The 20,636-nt window shown below is 33.4% G+C and overlaps 1 protein-coding gene across 1 annotated transcript; it reads right to left on the bottom strand.

Annotated features, from left to right (window-relative positions):
• Nucleotides 1-7,291: 7,291 nt before the first annotated feature.
• Nucleotides 7,292-15,953, bottom strand: LOC143236416 (heparan sulfate glucosamine 3-O-sulfotransferase 1-like). The gene is made up of 2 exons (XM_076474678.1): nucleotides 15,924-15,953; nucleotides 7,292-9,464 (listed from the first exon to the last, which is right to left on the bottom strand). The coding sequence occupies exons 1-2, from the start codon at nucleotides 15,951-15,953 to the stop codon at nucleotides 8,424-8,426; spliced, it is 1,071 nt and encodes a 356-aa protein (XP_076330793.1). The 3' UTR covers nucleotides 7,292-8,423.
• Nucleotides 15,954-20,636: the final 4,683 nt, after the last annotated feature.

The raw sequence follows: 20,636 nt of genomic DNA, 5'->3' as shown, positions 1-20,636 counted from the left end.
ATTGTTAAGCTAATACAAATAATAACACTGGTGGCGACATCACCCAGTAACGGTGTGAATCTTCACAAAATGATGTACTCACATCATTGGAGAGTGTCTTTTTTTTTCCACAACTGTACTCAAGATGTTTATTTTGTGTGTTTACACGAGTATAGTATCAATAGATGGTTTCAGTTTCTGTATCATCAAATAACTTATAAGATAAAACACATTGTTGTCCAATTAACGATTTCACCACCAAATAAGCCTTGTTAGTAGCTAGACAGTGACTACTCATTCGAAGATAACCAACAGAAAGCAAGTTAACTGCATCAAGTCTGTCAATGAACTACAGAGTATATATACATCAAGTCTGTCAATGAACTATAGAATATATAGACATCAAGTCTGTCAATGAACAACAGAATGTATGGACATCAAGTCTCTCAATGAACTACAGAATATATAGACATCAAGTCTGTCAATGAACAACAGAATATATAGACATCAAGTCTGTCAATGAACTACAGAATATATAGATATCAAGTATGTCAATGAACTACAGAATATATAGATATCAAGTATGTCAATGAACTACAGAATATATAGATATCAAGTATGTCAATGAACTACAGAATATATTGATATCAAGTATGTCAATGAACTACAGAATATATAGACATCAAGTCTGTCAATGAACTACAGAATATATAGACATCAAGTCTGTCAATGAACTACATAATATACAGATATCAAGTATGTCAATGAACTACAGAATATATAGACATCAAGTCTGTCAATGAACTACAGAATGTACGGACATCAAGTCTGTCAATGAACTACAGAATGTATATAGACATCAAGTCTGTCAATGAACTACAGAATATATAGACACATTTATTTTGAATTCTTTGTTTTTCAATCGTCAAGTGGCAACGTTTAAAATAACACTTACATTTTCGTTTAATTTCAACCAATGAGGCTCAGAAATTGATACCATAATCCTTGATGGCTGAATCCATTTATTGTTGTATATCTTACACCCTGTAACAGTTAACTTCATTTATCTTTATTTACGTAATTTTTGTAAAGACTTAATTCAGATATTATTCCTTGACGATTAAATTCAGTTGGTATTGTTTATTATAATCCCTGTAACGGTTGAATACATTTACTATTGTTTACTATAATCCCTGCAACGGTTGAATACATTTACTATTGTTTACTATAATCCCTGGAACGGTTGAATACATTTACTATTGTTTACTATAATCCCTGTAACGGTTAAATACATTTACTATTGTTTACTATAATCCCTGGAACGGTTGAATACATTTACTGTTGTTTACTATAATCCCTGCAACGGTTGAATACATTTACTATTGTTTACTATAATCCCTGTAACGGTTGAATACATTTACTATTGTTTACTATAATCCCTGGAACGGTTGAATACATTTATTATTGTTTACTATAATCCCTGGAACGGTTGAATACATTTACTATTGTTTACTGTAATCCCTGCAACGGTTGAATACATTTACTATTGTTTATTTAAACCAGTTGAAATAATTGGAGCAAAGAAATACTTATAAAATAACAGATATCATTCTATTATTCTCAAATTTGATATTTTACACAAAACATAAGAGAAATATTTGTATCCATAAGTATCAGTGTTCTCGTTTTCTGAAATACACTCATTCATCCAAATGGGAAATATGGCAAATCCTACGTATATTTACCATGCATTTTTATTTTTGATTTTAAGTAAGAGAAAAATAAATTGTTCAAAACTACTGGACAATGTATTTTATGGTCTTATTATCTCCTCTGCCAGTAACATGTTTTCTTTTTAAGTTTAAACAAATCCTTCTGACCACAATTCTTGAATTAGACGTGGAGCAAACATAAAAGAAAGAAGTAAAGAGATACAAACACTAAAAATAAAACAAACTTCAGGAAATAAAATTATTTATTCTTGGCGACGAAAAACATACATATAATCATATAATCCTGAAATACACACAACAAGTTAAGTTTGGAACAGGAAGTGACATATACATAATGAACAAACTGGATCATTCACGTAACAATCAATTTGAAACTATGTCTATAAATGGATTAATCTGAACATGTACTGATATTATTTTACAGTAAAGCATGTTTCGATTATTTAATAGCAACAACAATAAAGATCACATTTCATACACTCAAAATTGACAGACAGCCATGATTAAAAGAGTTCGTTTTATCACTTTATTTTACTTGTTTTATCATTCTGTTTTTATTACACTAAATCCACGAGGGGCATATTACATCTTTCGAAATTCGACTTTATTCTATTTCTATTTGTTTATATGGTTATTGGATTATATTTATGTTGGATTATTCTTTACTGTGTGAAAAACTGATAAAATACAGTAAACATCAAATAGTATGCATATTGTAACTTGTCATGATATTTGACAGATATGACAGATAGTGAGATAGTGGAAGTACTGTAACTAGTCATGATATATAACAGATAGTAGATATAGCATTACTGGTCATGCTACCTGACAAATAGTGGGAATAGTATCATTAGTCATGACACACTTAATAAGACAGATAGTAGACATAGAAAACTAGTCATGCTACCTGACAGATAGTGGAAATACCGTAACTAGTTATAATATATAACAGATAGTGGACATAATGTAGCCAGTCATGCTACCTGGCATATACTGAACTGAGTTGAACTAGGCTTTAAGGTAAAAACTGTTTCAGATGATGAAAAGGTTTATATTCACCTATTTCTCAGTAATAACTGTTTAGCATATACAGTAACATAAACCGTGCTGTGGGATATGAAACATTCCGAGAGCTGTATTTATCCTGTTTCACACAGACGTTAGGCGTAATTTAAATGCTTCCACCCACAGCTGTTGCACCAAACACCTTCAGAACAAAATTAGGAACCGAGTACATATAGCGCGTTAGCATAAGATTACAGACACTCTGTAGTTAGATCTGTCAACATTAGTTGTTACGAATTACAAGTGTCGCTTTGCTGACTTGGCTTCAAAATACAAGCTTTCTCGAGTCTTTTGTTGAAGACAAATACGTATTAAGTAGAAAACACCGTACTCTATACGACTGTCAGGGTTACAATTGTTATAGATTTTAAACAATGTTAGTCAGTCGGCGGCAGATAGTGTTTCAGATAAAGCTAGTTATTAAATAAGCTGGACGAACTTTCTGAGGAGTTGAATGAGTTGAGTGACAAGATTCCTTCAGGTACCACCGAAAACACTTTAATTTTAACCAGTTTAGCTTAGAAAAGTTAAATTTGGTAATTAATGAAAACGTAAACTAATAAGAAAAATTAAAACTTATAGATGTCTATAACCATGTTTTTCTCACGCAGTATTAAAAAGTACACACCGTCAAATACGTACGACATAAATGTATAAACGTAATTCTAATGTGTTTAATAAGCTACACAAGCTGTTGACGGGTTTATAAAATTGTTTGATGATTTTGCTTAACGTGTAAAGAAAGTCACAAGAGCTCATTAACAGTTTATTGCACGAGCTTTCGTTCAAAATCTCTAAATGTTTTTGAACTTACAAATAAAACGGTTTATATAGGTCCAAAAACAGTGTAATCAACCTGTATGTATGATAGCTTTTGATCCTGATACTCGACGTTCTAGGAAATTTTGTCTAATCTATGAAGAGAGACACAAAATCGGATATTGAATTAGTCCAAGATAATTTGAGGAAGAACTTAGTTCCTGTTCAAAAGAGACTCACTAGCGTTCACGTTAACTGATCGCATTTGAAAACAGTTATGTAATAATACAGAAAAAAAGTAAAAATAAACGTTTATTCTCCATTTATATAGACTTTATTTATAGTTATTAGACTTTAAAATAATACTCTTTCTTTACTACTGTTTTTGGGAAGCTGAAATTGTATAAACAACGGTAACTTTGAAATAATACATTTAATATACTCAAATTTCGCAGGTTCTCTTAAACGATATTAATAAATTCTTGTGCATACAGCGTTATATTGAGGGCAAAATGGAACCATATTTTCATACAGATAATACAATGTTTTCAAACAGTTATTATAAACTGAAAATATTATTATTCCAAAACCTTAGTCAACAATAAACAATACGAGGTCGTCCAAGAGAACACATTTAAAACAGGGCTATTTAATTTCTATTTTTGATTCAAGTTCGATAATTCATCGTCCATGAAGAACCATCTTAGACAAGAAATAAAGTGAAACAGGTAATTAAATGTTACGTTTTTTGCTTAATGTTACTGTGTAAACTGGATCATATGTAAGAGTTAAAACCAATGTCATGACGATGTTATATGCTAGGCCTAATGTAAGAATTATAATCAATATCGAGACCACATGACAATGTTATAACTAAGGCTTATTGTAAAAATTAAAATCGATGTTCGAGGCAACGTGACAATGTTATAGATAGACATATGTAAGAATTAAACACCGATGTCCGAAGCCACATGACAGTGTTATAAGCTAGACCTAATATAAGATTCTAAACTAATGTTGAGGCCACATGTTAATGTTGGCAGTAGGGTTACGTGTAAAAATTAAAAACGATGTTCGAGGCCACGTGGCAATGTTATGAGATAGACTTATATAATAATTAAAACCAATATTCGAGAACACATGATGCTATGAGCTAGAGCTAATGTAAGAGTTAAAACCAATGTCCATGGGTATGTCGCGAAATTAAAATCAGTTAATTATTACACAATCTACAATAAGTGTAGAACACTAAAGTTGTTTTGTAGGGAAATCCAATACATCAATGTCTCCCGCATATTAACTCAATAACACAATATTCCCATGCCTAAAGTGTATAATAAGACAGTAGTTAAACATTTTGGCCTGGCATGGCCAAGCGCGTAAGGCGTGCGACTCGTAATCCGAGGGTCGCGGGTTCGCGCCCGCGTCGCGCCAAACATGCTCGCCCTCCCAGCCATGGGGGCGTTATAATGTGACGGTCGACCCCATTATTCGTTGGTAAAAGAATAGCCCAAAAGTTGGCGGTGGGTGATAATGACTAGCTGCCTTCCCTCTAGTCTTACACTGCTAAATTAAGGACGGCTAGCACAGATCGCCCTCGAGAAGCTTTGTGCGAAATTCCAAAAAACAAACAAACAAGTCAAACATTTTTAACCATTATCTAGTTTTGTTTTTATACAGATGAACACAGACACATCTGTTTTTGCCCGAAAATTTATAGTAATACTTTATTGAATATCATTATTAATTCAAATTAAAGTCAATCATTTTTAACCATGGGGATAATGCCCCATCATGCTCTTTAGGCATGGCAATATTGTACTATCGGGTAGATGCTTATGAAGATAAGAATCTAATGGGGCAATATCCTGTGAAAATAATATCTTTACGTTTGTTTTTGTTTGTTTTTTGGAATTTCGCACAAAGTTACTCGAGGGCTATCTGTGCTAGCCGTCCCTAATTTAGCAGTGTAAGACTAGAGGGAAGGCAGCTAGTCATCACTACCCACCGCCAACTCTTGGGTTACTCTTTTACCAACGAATAATGGGATTGACCGTCACATTATAACGCCCCCACGGCTGAAAGGGCGAGCATGTTTGGTGCGACCGGAATTCGAACCCGCGACTCTCGGATTACGAGTCGAACGCCTTAACACACTTAGTTATGCCGGGTGACTATCTTTACCTCTCTTTCCTTTTGAGCTGGGTGAGATTTTTTTTTGGAAATGTGTCCTTCTTGCAAAATTTTGGGCCTGAATTTCACCTTCAGAAACAGTTGGGCAATTCATTTACTTAAAAAAAACGTGCCCATTAATCTAAAGTGATTCAATGACCACAAACAAACGTTTTCATGAAGAAAATATTACACAACTAATATATATATATTTATATAGACTCTGGATTATTTAGACAATATTGGTCAATAACTTAGCAGATTATTTATTAAATAAATTGGGTAAACAATTTATTAAATACAAATATACAATTAACAATAATATTCAATTGTGTAGCTTTAAAATATATACACTTAACTATATAATATAAGAAACACTTTTGCATTTAAGAATGGAGTTAAAAGACAAAAATGTTATTGTTTGTCATTAAGCACAAGCTACGCTGAGAGCTAGTTGTGCTCTATCTATCACGGGTATTGAAACACAGTTTATAGCAGTATACCTCTGCAGAATACTACTTACCACTAGAGGGCAAAAACAAATAGAGAAAACTTTGACAATAATCGCATTTCTGTTTATAAATAAGCAAGTATTATTGAGTCGCAATTACAAAATGATATACGAAGTGTTAAAGATTTTGGATATATAGCAATGACTGCTTGGGGTAAGTTTGTGTAGATTGTAGAATATAACTGTTATAGTTAATAACTCTTCTAATGGATAACATTTCAGTCTGTTCAACAAGAAACCCCAATTCTTCCCTGAAGGTGGAGAGAATTATGAGCCGAAACGTACGATATAAATTTGGAAATAACAATAAAAAATGAATAATGAAGCTTAAGTCATCGAATTAAGCATGTTTGGTGTGACGGGGATTCGAACCCGCAATCCGAGTCGAGCGCCTTAACCACTTAGCCATGCCGGATCACATATTAAGGAGCAGCATATTTTAATTTAAATATCTTGTGGTATTTTTTTTCAATCACAGATCGGAATATCAAAATCTCTCATTTTCAGAGTGCCAATTTCTAACGTAGAGAAAAAATGAAAATATTTCAGATTTTGAATATTACAACATGCGGCTAGAACACAGTGTCTAATATATACATATTTATTGTTATTCAGTAGAAATAACTATTGTGTTTGATAGAAAGTAATACTTGTTTTTTTAAATAGCATAATAGATATGTTAGACTAAAAATGAATCAATTATAATTTATGGCAATTGCAGTAATGATATTTAATGAAATAGGGGTAAAAAATGTTTAATGGACAACAACAACAAGAGAAACAAATATTGAACAAAGTTCCAAAATAAAAATGGTATTTGAAGAAAAATAGAAAAACTATTTTTCTCATAAAAAAGTAAAGAAATGCATGTTGCATTAAAAATAAAAGCAAGTCTATTTTTATGTATAAGCTACATCAGAAAACTTGAATATTTCCTTACTATTTTCTGTGTCAATTCATATAAGTTAAACTCTTGCTATCCTTTATAGCAGTAGCTGAAAAAAAACAAAACAGAAATATAGTATTTAGGATTCATATCCTCTCTAAACATTATTAAATATAAAATGTTTCATTTTAACTGATATTTTGAAAATAACTTCCAAGAAAAGACAAAACTTTGATTGTACAGGACTTTGGAGAAGTAAAATTTGTATTACAACTATAACAATGGTTTTATTACTTAATGTAAGTCACATAAAGAATGCTTAGACGCGTTTTGTTTCGACCTATAAATAAAATCACATTTATTTTTCAAATGTGAACCACGAAATAAGCTATAGCAAACGTCATTAACCTTCTCCAAATATTATAGTTATAAAATATATTGGATTTTAAAAGTTACTTATATAGAGAGTTGCATTAAATATACTCAAGTTATGGTTTTACCTTAATAGTTTCATAATTTACTTCAGTTGAAATACAGAATAAAAGTAAACGAATGTTATAAATATAAACAATACAGACTATAAAACTAGTTTACTAATTGACAAACAATTCTTTTTTCTGACATGTGTACTCTACAAGTCTTAAGTGCATGCACTAAAAATGTGATAACCTTTTATATATGGAGACATACTGTTAAAGATAAATCTTTGAAATAATCTTTCTTTGGTTATTTTAATGAAAACGGTTTACATTCCCAAGATTCTACTCATGCAGATAAATACAATTAATATTCAATGTAGTTAGTTGCAATGTTTATTACAGGTTCAAACTTGTCCATAATAAGAAGGTATTAACGAACTTGTTTGACCTTATATTCGAATATTGCTCAAATTATATCGATAAAGAATAAATTAGGAGAACTATCACATTAGATTTGCTAAAATGTTCCCGCTTTCATGCCATCCTAGGTAACTGACATGGAATACTTTTTTTAATACCAAAAAAGCATTTTGTAGTAATTCAGATAATAATCACAAAGTCATATATATTACGATTTGGTTTATGTGCCTAAACTTGCCCTTTTTGTCTTGGACAATGTAAGACGTAGTTTACTAACTTTTTTTAAATTTTCCTTTTATTGAGAACAGTAGTTTTTTATTATATTTTATTAAAATTAAAAAGAATTCTCATCTATAGTGTTTTAATTTATTAAGTGAAGTGGATGCTATTTCATATTGTAGCAGTCCCACATCGTGTAGCGTAACAGAAATATGTAACATACAACGCATAATCTTAAACCTATTGAAACCTATTTCTAGTTAGTCCTCAGGCCAGCCGAAATCTTGTCTGACTAAACTGTAAAACTCACGGTTAAAGGGGGCATAAAACTGCCTCAGTTTTGAAATTATTTCTGGATCAATCGGCGGATGTTTCCGGCCTTTGCTTTCGTTGAGACACTTGTCCACAGTGTAATTCCTAACGCAGTAAAATCCTTTCGTTTTATTGTAGAAGAAGTTTTCCCTTCCGATTCGATGTTCTAAGCCCAGAAATTGTTCTGTTTTATAGATCTCCGGGTAAGGATCTCGAATCATTCGGTCGCCGTTGATTATGAGAATCTGATCCCGTTGGAAGACGCCCAGCCACATTTTAATATACAGGGAATACATGCTAACCCTCACGGCTCGGTAATCAGTGTTGACTGTGCCATCTTCTCGAAACACGAGATCCTGGAAAGGTCGGATGAATTTATCTTTTTTGGCTTTGTTTGCGGCTAGTTGAGAATAGTCCGAAATGAGTCGAGTTACGGGTTCGCGTACGATTAAAAGAAGTCGGATACTTTCGTTCATGGCTCGGATTCGCTCGGGAGCGCCCTCAGTGATGAAATAGGCGGGACTCTTTTCTACAGTGATTTGGTCGGCAAATGAATAAGGCATCTGTTGGCGATACCACTCCAGACCCATACTGTATTTCCTTTCGTTATCAAAGAAGTGGATCTCGTCCGTCGACCTCTGAATCATGGAATGTATGTTGAGAAACTCCAACAAGGCCCTCGTGCCGCCCTTCCGCACGCCGATGATCAAGCACTGGGGCAGACGCCGCTTAGTTTCGGGAAGTTTTAATTTTTCTCTCAAGATGTCAACATTAATCGGTTCATCATCATGGTAGTTTTCCAAGCATAAGGTGGGATCATTCAGGTACCTCACGTACAGAACGTGCGCCACCAGGCAGAATGACACGATAAACGCAGTTACGCACAAGGCGTACAGTCGCCCTTTGGACAGATACCACAACGTTCCCGTGATTGCTGACTGTTTATTAACAGCTTTATGTTGTAAAAACGTTACACAAAACACACGATCCTAGAAATGTCGGACAGATGTATCATTTTTGACTATTTAGAGTGATGTTTAAACATTAGCTTTTCTTTATATTTAAGCACATGAATGTAACTTGCAGCAGTTTTTAGAAGGATGTTAGATAATTTGGTGTAGAAGGCTTAAAAGTAGGGAAAATGCGGAAACCACTCGGTTACGATGAGCTAAGTTGAAACAGTGTGATGTTTGTGTCCTTTTCCTTTAGAACCAGCGGAAAGTAGGAACGAGTTTTTTATGGAAAACCTCGTAAAGTGTTTAGGTAGGTAGCTGTCGTTCACATTAAAGTATCCGATAGTAACAGCTGCCATCTCTGTAAAGAAAGAAATAGAAAATATTAATATTATTATTTTACGTCTTTTGAACAGAAATGGATAATTTGCGAACTATAGAAAAATAATAAAATAACGTATTTAATAACTTTTGGCGTCGAGTTGCGTCCTAAACTAAAAAAAAACTACTTTGGAATAGCGGTCTATAACTGTTACTTCTTTCCTTGATAAAAGACACTTTCAGTTCAAACAACAGAAACATGTATAGATGTAGATAGACAAATAACATTACAGGCAGAAAATTCTGTATAAGCAAACTTGTAAAAACAATTTGTATTGACAAATATTTAAACATAAAGTTTCTTTACGTTCAGAAATTGAAGACATAGCTATCATTTTGAATTTTTAACGGAACAACAAGAGGGAAATTAGCTAGTCAACAAGACTTTCCCTATGCTAGGCTACTTTTGTCTGATCGAATAGATGAATTTGACTGTCACACCTATAATACATCTGCGATTCAGAAATGCGAGTATTGAACAATCAACTTCTAGACTCACAGTCTGGGTGCACTAACCACTTTGTCACGCCAGGCCCAATAGTGTATGTATATATGTATATATATAGAGAAAGAAAGATAGAAATATATATTGATTTGTGTGTAGATAGCCGTTGCATTTCCGAATCAAGCGACAAACTTAACTGATATAAAGCTAAGATAGAATGGCATGTATCACAACTACAATTTGACATTTTTTGGCGTTTCGTATGTACTGTGATGTTACAGAAAATTGATCGCTTTTGGAATATGAATCAATATGGAGTACCAAGGCAATCCAGAGAGAGATCTGCAACAAGTCGAACTCCGGTCATGTTAAGCATTATGGGGCGTTGTGTAAAAGTGAGAATCTATGAACACAAGAGTCAGAGGCAAAATCTGTCCACGTGAACGAGGTAAAAATACACAATACAATCAAAACAGATACATATCTGGACAAACAGTAAAAGTCACGTGTGTGCAATATGTTTGCATCGCATAAGTGCTCAACCATCTCACACTTCAAGCCACTAGAGAATGAAAATGGTTTCATGCTGTTCCATATAAAAAGCACGCTGGTTAAACGATACACCTATAGATTTATGTGCAATTCATTTATTGAAACAGGTGCTGAGAAACCATTTTTTTCGTTCACCAGATCGATTATAGAAAGCTTGAATACAAGAAGTGTGTACCCTGATAAGGACACCCTTACGACTGAGCGTTTTGTAATGGTAGCAACATTACAAGTTTAAATGGTAAACTGGACTGCACCGTTACGACGAGGCCCAGAATTCTCTTTAATGTAACGTATTCAACTCTTATGGTTTCATATTTTACTTTACACATTAAACAGCTATTGAATACTCTATGTAAAATAAACCGTAATTTCTAGGCTCATGAAATTCGAAAAACACGTATCCGTGAAATCTTTGCTGATTTGAAAAGTTTTCAGTCAATACATTTCTGTTTTAAAAAAAGTCCTGCATATCAAACAAAATATAAGATATCAAAAACCATTCCACATTTTATTTCTCAATCTTAATACATTAACAAACGAAAACTGCTCTCACCCATGACAGAAAATAGCAATATTAAATTAAAAGTTATTACGCTATTTCAACTATTATGAAGTATCCGGATACTGCTATTTACTTCACAGTACCCAACAGACAAACACGTTGGATAAAAACTAGTCAGAAAAACTGGATATTCTAGAAAATATTAGTTTTAGTTTACATTGTTAGGTTTTTAGATGGAGTCCAAATTCGGCAATTTAAATTAATTAATGAAAACCTTAAATATATTGAATTATTATGTACAGAAGTGGAAACACAAAGCAAATTCACAGGAATATATACTAAAAATAAGAACAAATAGTTAGTTTTCAGAAAATAATCCCTAATTATAACTTGAACAAATGTCCTATTTTTTTCAATCAAAGTAACACAAGTTCAGACGATGGTTGCTATTGACTAGCTACCTTCTCTCTAGTGTATTAGTTCTACGTTAGAGATGGCTATATGCAGATAGCTCTTTACGAGTTTAGCGCGAGATATTCTGAAATATAATTCAAATATATTCTAAACGTTATTTAGTTTTGCGTCTTTTATTGACGTTATAAATTACAGTATTAGTTTTTCTTCTTTAGTGACAACTGGTGGGGAGGTAAGGTTTGTTTTTTATAATGATTATCGGCGCATACATTTAGACGAGAAGACATGTTTGAGATTAAGTATATTAACACATCTCTTCATTTTAAAAGCGAATAATAACATTTACAAATACATCTTTACTTATCGAAAACTTATTTGAAAGTAGGTTCCTTAATCTTTTGTCTAAAACTAGCTTAATTTGAAATGGAAATAAGGAGTGAAAACAGAATTTGTTATTACTTATAAAATTATAGTATTTTGGCAACAGCTTTTATTTTGGTAGAAGTAAACCATTTCATAAATAACGTCAATTGTTTATTTTTAAGACACGCTGAAAAAGAAAACTTTCTACAGAGGTGTTGGAGACCGGTATGGCTTGGTGGTTAAAGTGCTCAATTCATAATCAGAAGGTGGCGGGTTTAAATCCCCGTCACATCAAACATGCTTGTCCTTTAAGCAGTGGGTATGTTATAATATGACGGTCAATTCCACTATTGGTAGCCCAAAACTTGGCAACCGCTAGGGGCGAGTAGCTACCTTTCCTCTAGTCTTACACTACTGAATTTTGGACGGTTAGCACAGATAGTCCTCGTGTAGCCTTGTGCGAAATTCAAACCACAACTAATAAATAAAAACTTAATTTTCTTTGACTCTGGTATAATATTCTGTTACAAATATAATTATGTATATATATTTATGGAAAGTATACGGGCGAAAATTTAACACTATATATCAATTATGAAAAACACAAAAATTATAATCAAATTCTTTAAAGTGAAAATTCAGAAATTAAAATCAACTCCTAGCAAATTATATTTAACGTTTGAAAATCGAGACGGAATAAACCTACTGGCACGTGACTAATAAAGGCACAAAATAACGAAATTAAAAATCACACCAGTAAAGTATCAAGGGTGTAATTTTTAAGAAAACCGTTTACAACACTAACATCCAGTTACGTTGGTGATATCCAGTCTGTAAGATATAACACAAAACACGTAATTTATAACCAATACAGTTAGCAAAGAAAATCAAATAGAGGTTATATTTGGCCAAAGATGCTACAAACCAAAATCTACTAATACTAATCCGGTTGTGGGTGTTAAAATTAAAATGATACTAAATCGAATATCACAGTTGAAATTATCTTTCAAAATACCTCCCTCCGTTTAAACATTTGTAAAACACCCATTTGCACCCGTAGACAATAATTACAAGAGAACAAGAACTAGAAACTCTTAACTCAGATATATTAGAAATAACTGAGCACCCATCTTGTTTTTAACAACATCATTCAAGTACCAACCAGAAAAGATGAAGCAAATTCAGTTGTTTGAATTTGAAATGTCCAGCTGTACTGAACATGTCACAAGTCGAACGATAGAGTTAGATTTAAAGCTAGTATTCTCTTATGGATTGCATCTTGGAACTAAAGGTGATTATAACTGATATGAAAAATTTATTATTTAATCTACTGTAACATTAGTCAAAAAATTTTAAGAATTTCACAGGTTTTGTATCCGTTAAAATTATGTTCTCGTATTTCATTCAAAATGATTAATTACATTCCTCTTTTTAAAGATATATATACATTCAAACATTGTGCACTATAATTAGCATTGTTACTTTGTCCTAATGTGAGTTCTGTAAAATAGATTTTAACGAACCCAAATTCAAATTACTAATGTAATTTGTCACCACTATACCGGAAAGTGAACTAATGTAAACTAAGTCACCTCTATACCGGAAAGTAAAAGCTTATCGACTAGATATTTTTAATTATTTCAAAAAGTAAAGATGTAACTAACCATATTTGAAGAAAAATGGCTCTCATGAGAATACTCAAATAATAATGTTGTTAGTAGTGAAGATAGATGGATCATAGTACCCTAAACTTAACTCCAGTTTCTGTTTCTTCACTACCTGTTTTGTTTATTAACTGCGTTTTTTTGGATTATGTCTGGTAGGCAGGATATTCCTGAACACTTGTTGGAACTGTATGCGTGCTGCAGATCTTTGCTTTAAAAATCATAAACTTTGGTACCTGATTTTTGGTGTATGAGTTTTAATTTTCTTGTTTTGTGATGTGTTACTGGTGTGATGGTGGTGTTATTTCATTTTTATTTTATTTAGACTTGACTTTGTTTTCATTAAATATTAACATCTCCTTGAAACGGCAGTTTTTACTTTTGATTTATATATCAGTTTTATGGTGTGTAAAGTTTCCAAACACATTTATGAAAAATTTATGAAAGCTCTAATCCTAGCGCCCTCTGCTGTTAAACTACTTATTTTCCTGAAACTGAGGATCAAAATTATTGCTATAAACACAAAGATGTTCAACAACCCAAAATATTTTCTAAGATAGCATGTTCTTTAAATGGTCGAGAACCAAATACAGTTCTCTAATACACAAAACTACAACACTAGCCTTTCATTCATATATTATGTCAACAATGATTTATAATGTAATATGCTAGGTCATGAGATACTAAGACTACTTTTTCGTAAAACAAGATAGGAAAATAAGCAAAGAAAGCGGGTATATTACATAAACTCGAAGTAGGTTGAAATTATGTTTAGATATATGTGCTGATAATAGCTCGACAAGAATGGATTTTATGTTTGGTGTGCACAGCTTTGATGGAAAAGAATAGTTTAACTCCTGTGGAGATACATTAATTGTTGAAAGAGGGGAGGTACTAAGTTATCCATTTTAAATCTACCTTTTAGGCATAGCTTACAGTAGCTTAATTTTGTAATTAACGTTGAGAATTATTTTTCTAAATCTCTAAATATCATATTTTTACACGTTTGTAGTTGGGTTGTCTATTCAGATTTGTACTTAACGTATAGAATTTCCTAAGATAGAGGAGCAAGCTAGGTTTATAGGCCATTATAATTGAAAAATAATAACCCTAAAGAACACAGCTGTTTCCAAACTCCGTTAAACAACAGAGTGGTTTAGAGGTGTCTTATCGATAAAAACAATTTAATAGTTTTTATACGTTATTTTAATAATTGAGTAGATTGCCAACATGGGATTTTGTCCGAAATTGGAGCTCATAGAATATCCAACTCAACGCCGTCATATAAATGAAATATAAATACACTTTATAAACCAAATCAGTATTACACGTCACGTCTTAAATCAGCACAGCATTTACTACAAATAACTGAAACGGTTTATTTCAGTCTTAAGAAACTTAAATGTTGCTTTAAGAGACATATCTTTTGTCAATACGTAAAGAATTTTTAAGGTCATTTGTTACATCTATTTACAGTCTCGAGTGAAGATGTATTTGTTTGTTTATTTGTTTTCATATCGCGCAAAGCTACTGGAGGGCTATCTGCGCTCGCCGTCTCTAATTTAGCAGAGTAAGACTAGAGGGAAGGCACCTAGTCATCACCACCCACCGCCAACACTTGGGCTACCCTTTTACCAACAAATAGTGGGATTGACTGTTACGTTATAACCCCCCCACGTCTGAAAGGGCAAGCATGTTTGGTGCGACGGAGATTCGAACCCACGATCTTCAGATTACGAGACGAGTGCCTTAACCCACCTGGCCATGCCGGGCCCGAAGATGAATTTAAAGAAAATAATATTCATCTGATTTTATATATTTGTCAAAGATGTATTTTACTTAGGTTACTATACGGTGAAGTAAAATTGACTTAAAACCCCATAAATATTAATCTAATTTATCTGTTTGCATTCATTTCTATGGAATCAGTTTCTCTTTCCCCACAAAATTACGTGTTTGTTGTTCTTCTAATTGTACTAATGCGTATTTCATTCAGTGAATTCTAGCTATACTAATACACTGAGTGTTATTTTATTATAATACTAGACAATATGTGGTCACTTCACCTTTTCCAACAGTAATCGCACGGTCTCACAGAATATTGGAAGGTGTCTTATTTGATTGAAGTCCAGAGAGGAGTATGTCACAGTGGCTAAATCCACGATGAAACTTACCCCGAAAATGCTTACAGGATTGAGACCCATCGTTTAAGTTGACTAATAAAAATGAACAAAGTCTCTTTGTTTATGTTTTTTTTTTATTTTGCACAAAGCTACCCGAGGGCTATCTGCGTTAGCCGTCCCTAATTTAGCAGTGTAAGAATAGAGGAAAGGCAGCTAGTCATCACTACCTACCGCCAACTTTTGGGCTACCCTTTTACAAACGAATAGTGGGGTTGACTGTAACATTATAACGCTGGAAGGGTGAACATGTTTTGATGTGACGGGGATTCAAACCCTCGACCCTCATATTACGAGTCGACTGTCTTAACCACCTGGACATGTAGCCCCTGACGGAAGTCACTGCAATGATTATCCAAACTATTTTAAACAAGATAACAAAATATTATCTTGTATTATAGTCTTGAAAAATCCTTTGCCAGTTAGGGTTAAAACACAGCACTGTGGGGAATGGGTGTGTATGTGGGCGTGATTGACAAAACAAAACGTCAGGTGTATTCCGAATTTTATCCGCCCCTTTAAATAAATTAAATTACCCAACACCTGCTAGAACATCCTCTAGATCAGCACATATCCTTTAACAATTGGGGTGCTTTCGGAACAACACGAAAAAAATCATGTTCTTTAAGTGGATTTGTTTCTCTTTTAGAGAAAAAGGGGTAAGTCTACTCATCAACCCATATGAAACGCCCCCTGCCACCGTCCATAGTTTGCATTCTAACAATACTGAAGCAGTTTTTAAACTGGTAATCAAAATTGTAATACGTCAACAGCGTATGGAAAATTGTATAAAGTGCTGAAGTAACTGGTCAACAGGGACAGTCTGTCTTCATTCACAAACATTCCCAGCAGCTTTACTCTAGGCCTAAAATCAGCAGTTGGCAGCGACAATTGTTTTATTTTGTCTTCGTTCTCTTGCCACTATTGACAGACTCAGACGTATATATTTGAGCAGTCGGTTAAACAGAAAGTATTTGATAGCAATTACATAAAGTGTAAGGAGAATCTACTTGACAAACAATTATAAGAAGTGTTATACAAGGTTGTGTGTGAGGGGAGTAACAAACTGATCAATTAGTGTTAATATATTGTTTCCAATGTGATACATCTTCCTTGTAATTAAATCGTTTCGTTCTTCTCTTTACGAAACAAAATGATTTATTCTGTGGTTTCGTCTATATCTCACATTATCTGTTATAGTGTAAAACTCGACAAATGATTATCCACGTTATGGAAGTGACAGGAATCGAACACCGGATTTTAGCATTCTAAGTCCGTAAATATATCGCTGACCAAATGAGGGTCATCACATATTAACTGTCCAGTGGCGGAAATCGATCTTAAGCTTTCCTTTGATGTAAGTTTTGTCATGGTAAAATAGAGCATATCCAGAGAAATGGTAGTCATATATATGCTAAGGAGTACAAAGATAAGAGAACAAAACAGACGAATTATTGATCGGAATGCGGATTTTGTATGCAAAAAAGAGTAAACAGCTACATAAGTGTTAACTCAAAATTCAGAACTGTCGCCAATATACATGGATGTTGCAGTTTATCAGAGTATAGTTTGCTGGTTGTGATTGTTCTCATTGCAGTAGTTTTGATGCTAGTTTTCAGGATACGGAGCTACGCCGTACAGAGTAGAGAACTGGATCCTTTATTGATCAAGTGTGAGAAAAAATCCAGGTGTTTAGTGTGAGCGTTTTGCTGGCAATGCTAAGCTTTCTATTCCTCCTTCCTTCATAAAGGCAGGTGCAGTTCGGCTGAGCCACAGTACATGTATGTATCACGTAAGAAGCTTTGTTCGACACAATACGTACTTCTCTCTATCTCTCTGAAAATCTATGTCTGTTAGCCTGCATATTTATCTATCTGTATCTGTTCGTTTGTTTATCTATCTGTCTCTCTGGATATTTTTTTTATTAATTTTTACTCTTTTTATTTTATACATTTTACTTTGAACATTAGATGGGTATTTTTTACTCCATTGGAAAGTGGTCTACATTCTTTGGAACATGGCATTTTTTGAAGTGTCATATATTACACTGAATGAGTAATCAGTTAAAAGAAACGTCGCTAGACTTTTGACAAAGGAGCTTGCTTGTACAATATTAATCAGAAACACGAGACCACAAACGCTGGTTCTTTTTTTATGTGCTCGCAGTATAAATAATTGTGTGTAACGTGTAATAGTTAAGATTCGGTTTGAAGTATTCCCACAATTTACAACCAGAAGTCAAACATAACGCTTGTTTTGGGAGTAAATGGGACAAAAGTTCATCTGTGGTGACATTGGGTTGTTTTTTCACTAATAAAATTCACTTCCATTGTTACGAAGGATCTGATGGAATATTCAGAGTACATATATAAAACTCATTAGGATAGTAACATGAAATCGAATGGAATATTCAGAGAACAAATTGTTGTACATTTTGCATAATAATTAAAAAACAAAACTTCCATGTTTCTAATGTTCTTTTACGGACCTTGATGTTTTAGTGTTATATTTCTATTGTGATAGACCCCTTGTGGATGAACGGTAGATTTACGGACTCGCAACCCTAAAATCTGGAGCTCGATTTCTTACAGTGGATAGTGCACAGGTATCTTCGCGCTGAAACAAACAACTCTGATAAAGTGAAACCAGATGATACATTAGTTCGGAAAGTTGTCGGTTTGTTGAACACATGATCACAGAATCAACTAAATGATTTACTGTGATTTAAACATTCCTTTAGCTGCGAAATTGTACAACAGAGAATTTAGACCTCTTCTACCTAGAATACTTTTCATGTATTCAGAGATAATTTACCTGAATTTATAGCCGCATTTGTTAAGAACTGAACTCACATATTTATAATGGAATATTTGACTTATTTTCCTTTCAATAACTCTACACCTTTTTCTCGGACTTCCCACCAAACATGCTCGTCATTTCAGTCGTGGGGAGCGTTATAATGTGAAGATCAATCTCACTATTCGTTGGTAAAAGAGTAGTCCAAAGGTTGGCGGTGAATGGTGAAGACAAGATGCCTTCCCTCTAATCTTATATTTTAGGGAAGACTAGTGTATATAGCCCTTGCGTTGCTTTGTACGAAACTCAACAACAAACAAAATAAAACTTTAACATGAAAAACAAAATTAAACTTTAACATGAAAAACAAAATTATTTTCTCTCATATAAGTAACGAGTGTGTTTGTGTGTATTTTCTTTTAGCAAAGCCACATTGAGCTATCTGTTGAGCCCACCGAAGGAATCAAACCTTTGATTTTAGCGTTGTAAATTTGTAGACTTATCGCTGTATCAGCGGGGGATTACAAGTAAAGAAAAACTTCAAAAGAGGAAGCAAAAGTAAGGAAAACTAATATCAACTCTTCAACAACAATGTAAACAAGTTAGTTGTGATGACGCAACATCCTTACATAATAGTACACAGTGTAGTAGACGTGAGGGCGTTATGATGTTACGATCAATCTCACTAAACGTTAGTAAAAGAGTAGCTCAAGAGCTGGTGGGGGGCGATGATAACCTTCTCTCTAGTTTTTCAATACTAAATTAGGAACAGCTAGCGAAGATAGCCCTGTGTAGCTATCGCGAAATTAAACAAACAAACGAACAAACAAGACAGAAAAATGGTGTAAATTAAACACAACTGTAATTCTTGCCTGAGCTGTTATATCGAGATAACTCAAATGCCATCCATTGTATCTCATCTGCATTGTTTTTGGAGGATTGGTATTAGCCATGCTTTCATTTATTTCCATTTTGAAAACTGTTTTCTTTCCCATTTTTTTTAATGCAGTGTTTCAGCAGACACAGGAGGGTTGTATTTACAATTAAGTTCTACATACAATGAGGTTCCAACTGTAGTATGTATTCTTTATATATATTATTGGCTTGAAAATCCTCTTTCACCCTGTACATAAGATTAGTAAAATAACACCATTTTCCTGTAAGGAACCTAACTTTAGTTACACTAGAATTTCGATTTTTTAAAATTACTACTAGCTATTAATAATATTTATAAGAAACGAATACTCCGTTTGAAACTAAGTCACCTTAGTGAAAGTGGTTGACACTATTTGTTTAGTTTCTAAGTTATCATGTAATAATAAAGAAGCAGAAGAAATAAGAACAAGAAATTGAAACTGTGATATTTACAGAACTTGTGACTCGGTCATTACATATATATTCTTATAAAAGGAAACACCGTATGGTATTGTAAAGTTCTGATGACCTGATGATGAGATATTTAAATACTCTGTCGATGAACGAGCCATCCTTAAGTAGACAATGTTTCCCTCTGCCTGTTTAGGTTACATATTATTGGAAATGGGAAACTTAAGTAAGTTATATTTTTGTAAAGTCTCTCGGTTGGTCAGAGTTAACTTTATGGACTTAGAAATAATAAAAACAGTGTTTTTTGCTTCCGAGAAAAATCTACATCTGAGAAACAGCTAACTCTTCTTACCGAAACCTGTAATTTATAAATAGTGTACTCTAAATATAATGTTGAAGGTTGACGTAACTTAAATTCTGGCTTTTATCCCTGCGATTGATAAAGAGTGAATAGTTCACTGTGCAGCGCTGTTAAGGAAGGACCGATATTCGAATTCCTGCGATATTCTACTAGCATTGTTAATTGTGCGCGTTATAAGAGTAACGGTCAGTCTCGTTATTCTGTTCAAAGTAGAAGCGTAGGCG

The sequence above is a fragment of the Tachypleus tridentatus genome, chromosome 13, assembly GCF_004210375.1.
Source record: "Tachypleus tridentatus isolate NWPU-2018 chromosome 13, ASM421037v1, whole genome shotgun sequence".
Taxonomy (NCBI): domain Eukaryota; kingdom Metazoa; phylum Arthropoda; class Merostomata; order Xiphosura; family Limulidae; genus Tachypleus; species Tachypleus tridentatus.
Note: the sequence above shows the minus strand (reverse complement) of the source record. Positions and strands in the feature narration are given on the sequence as shown.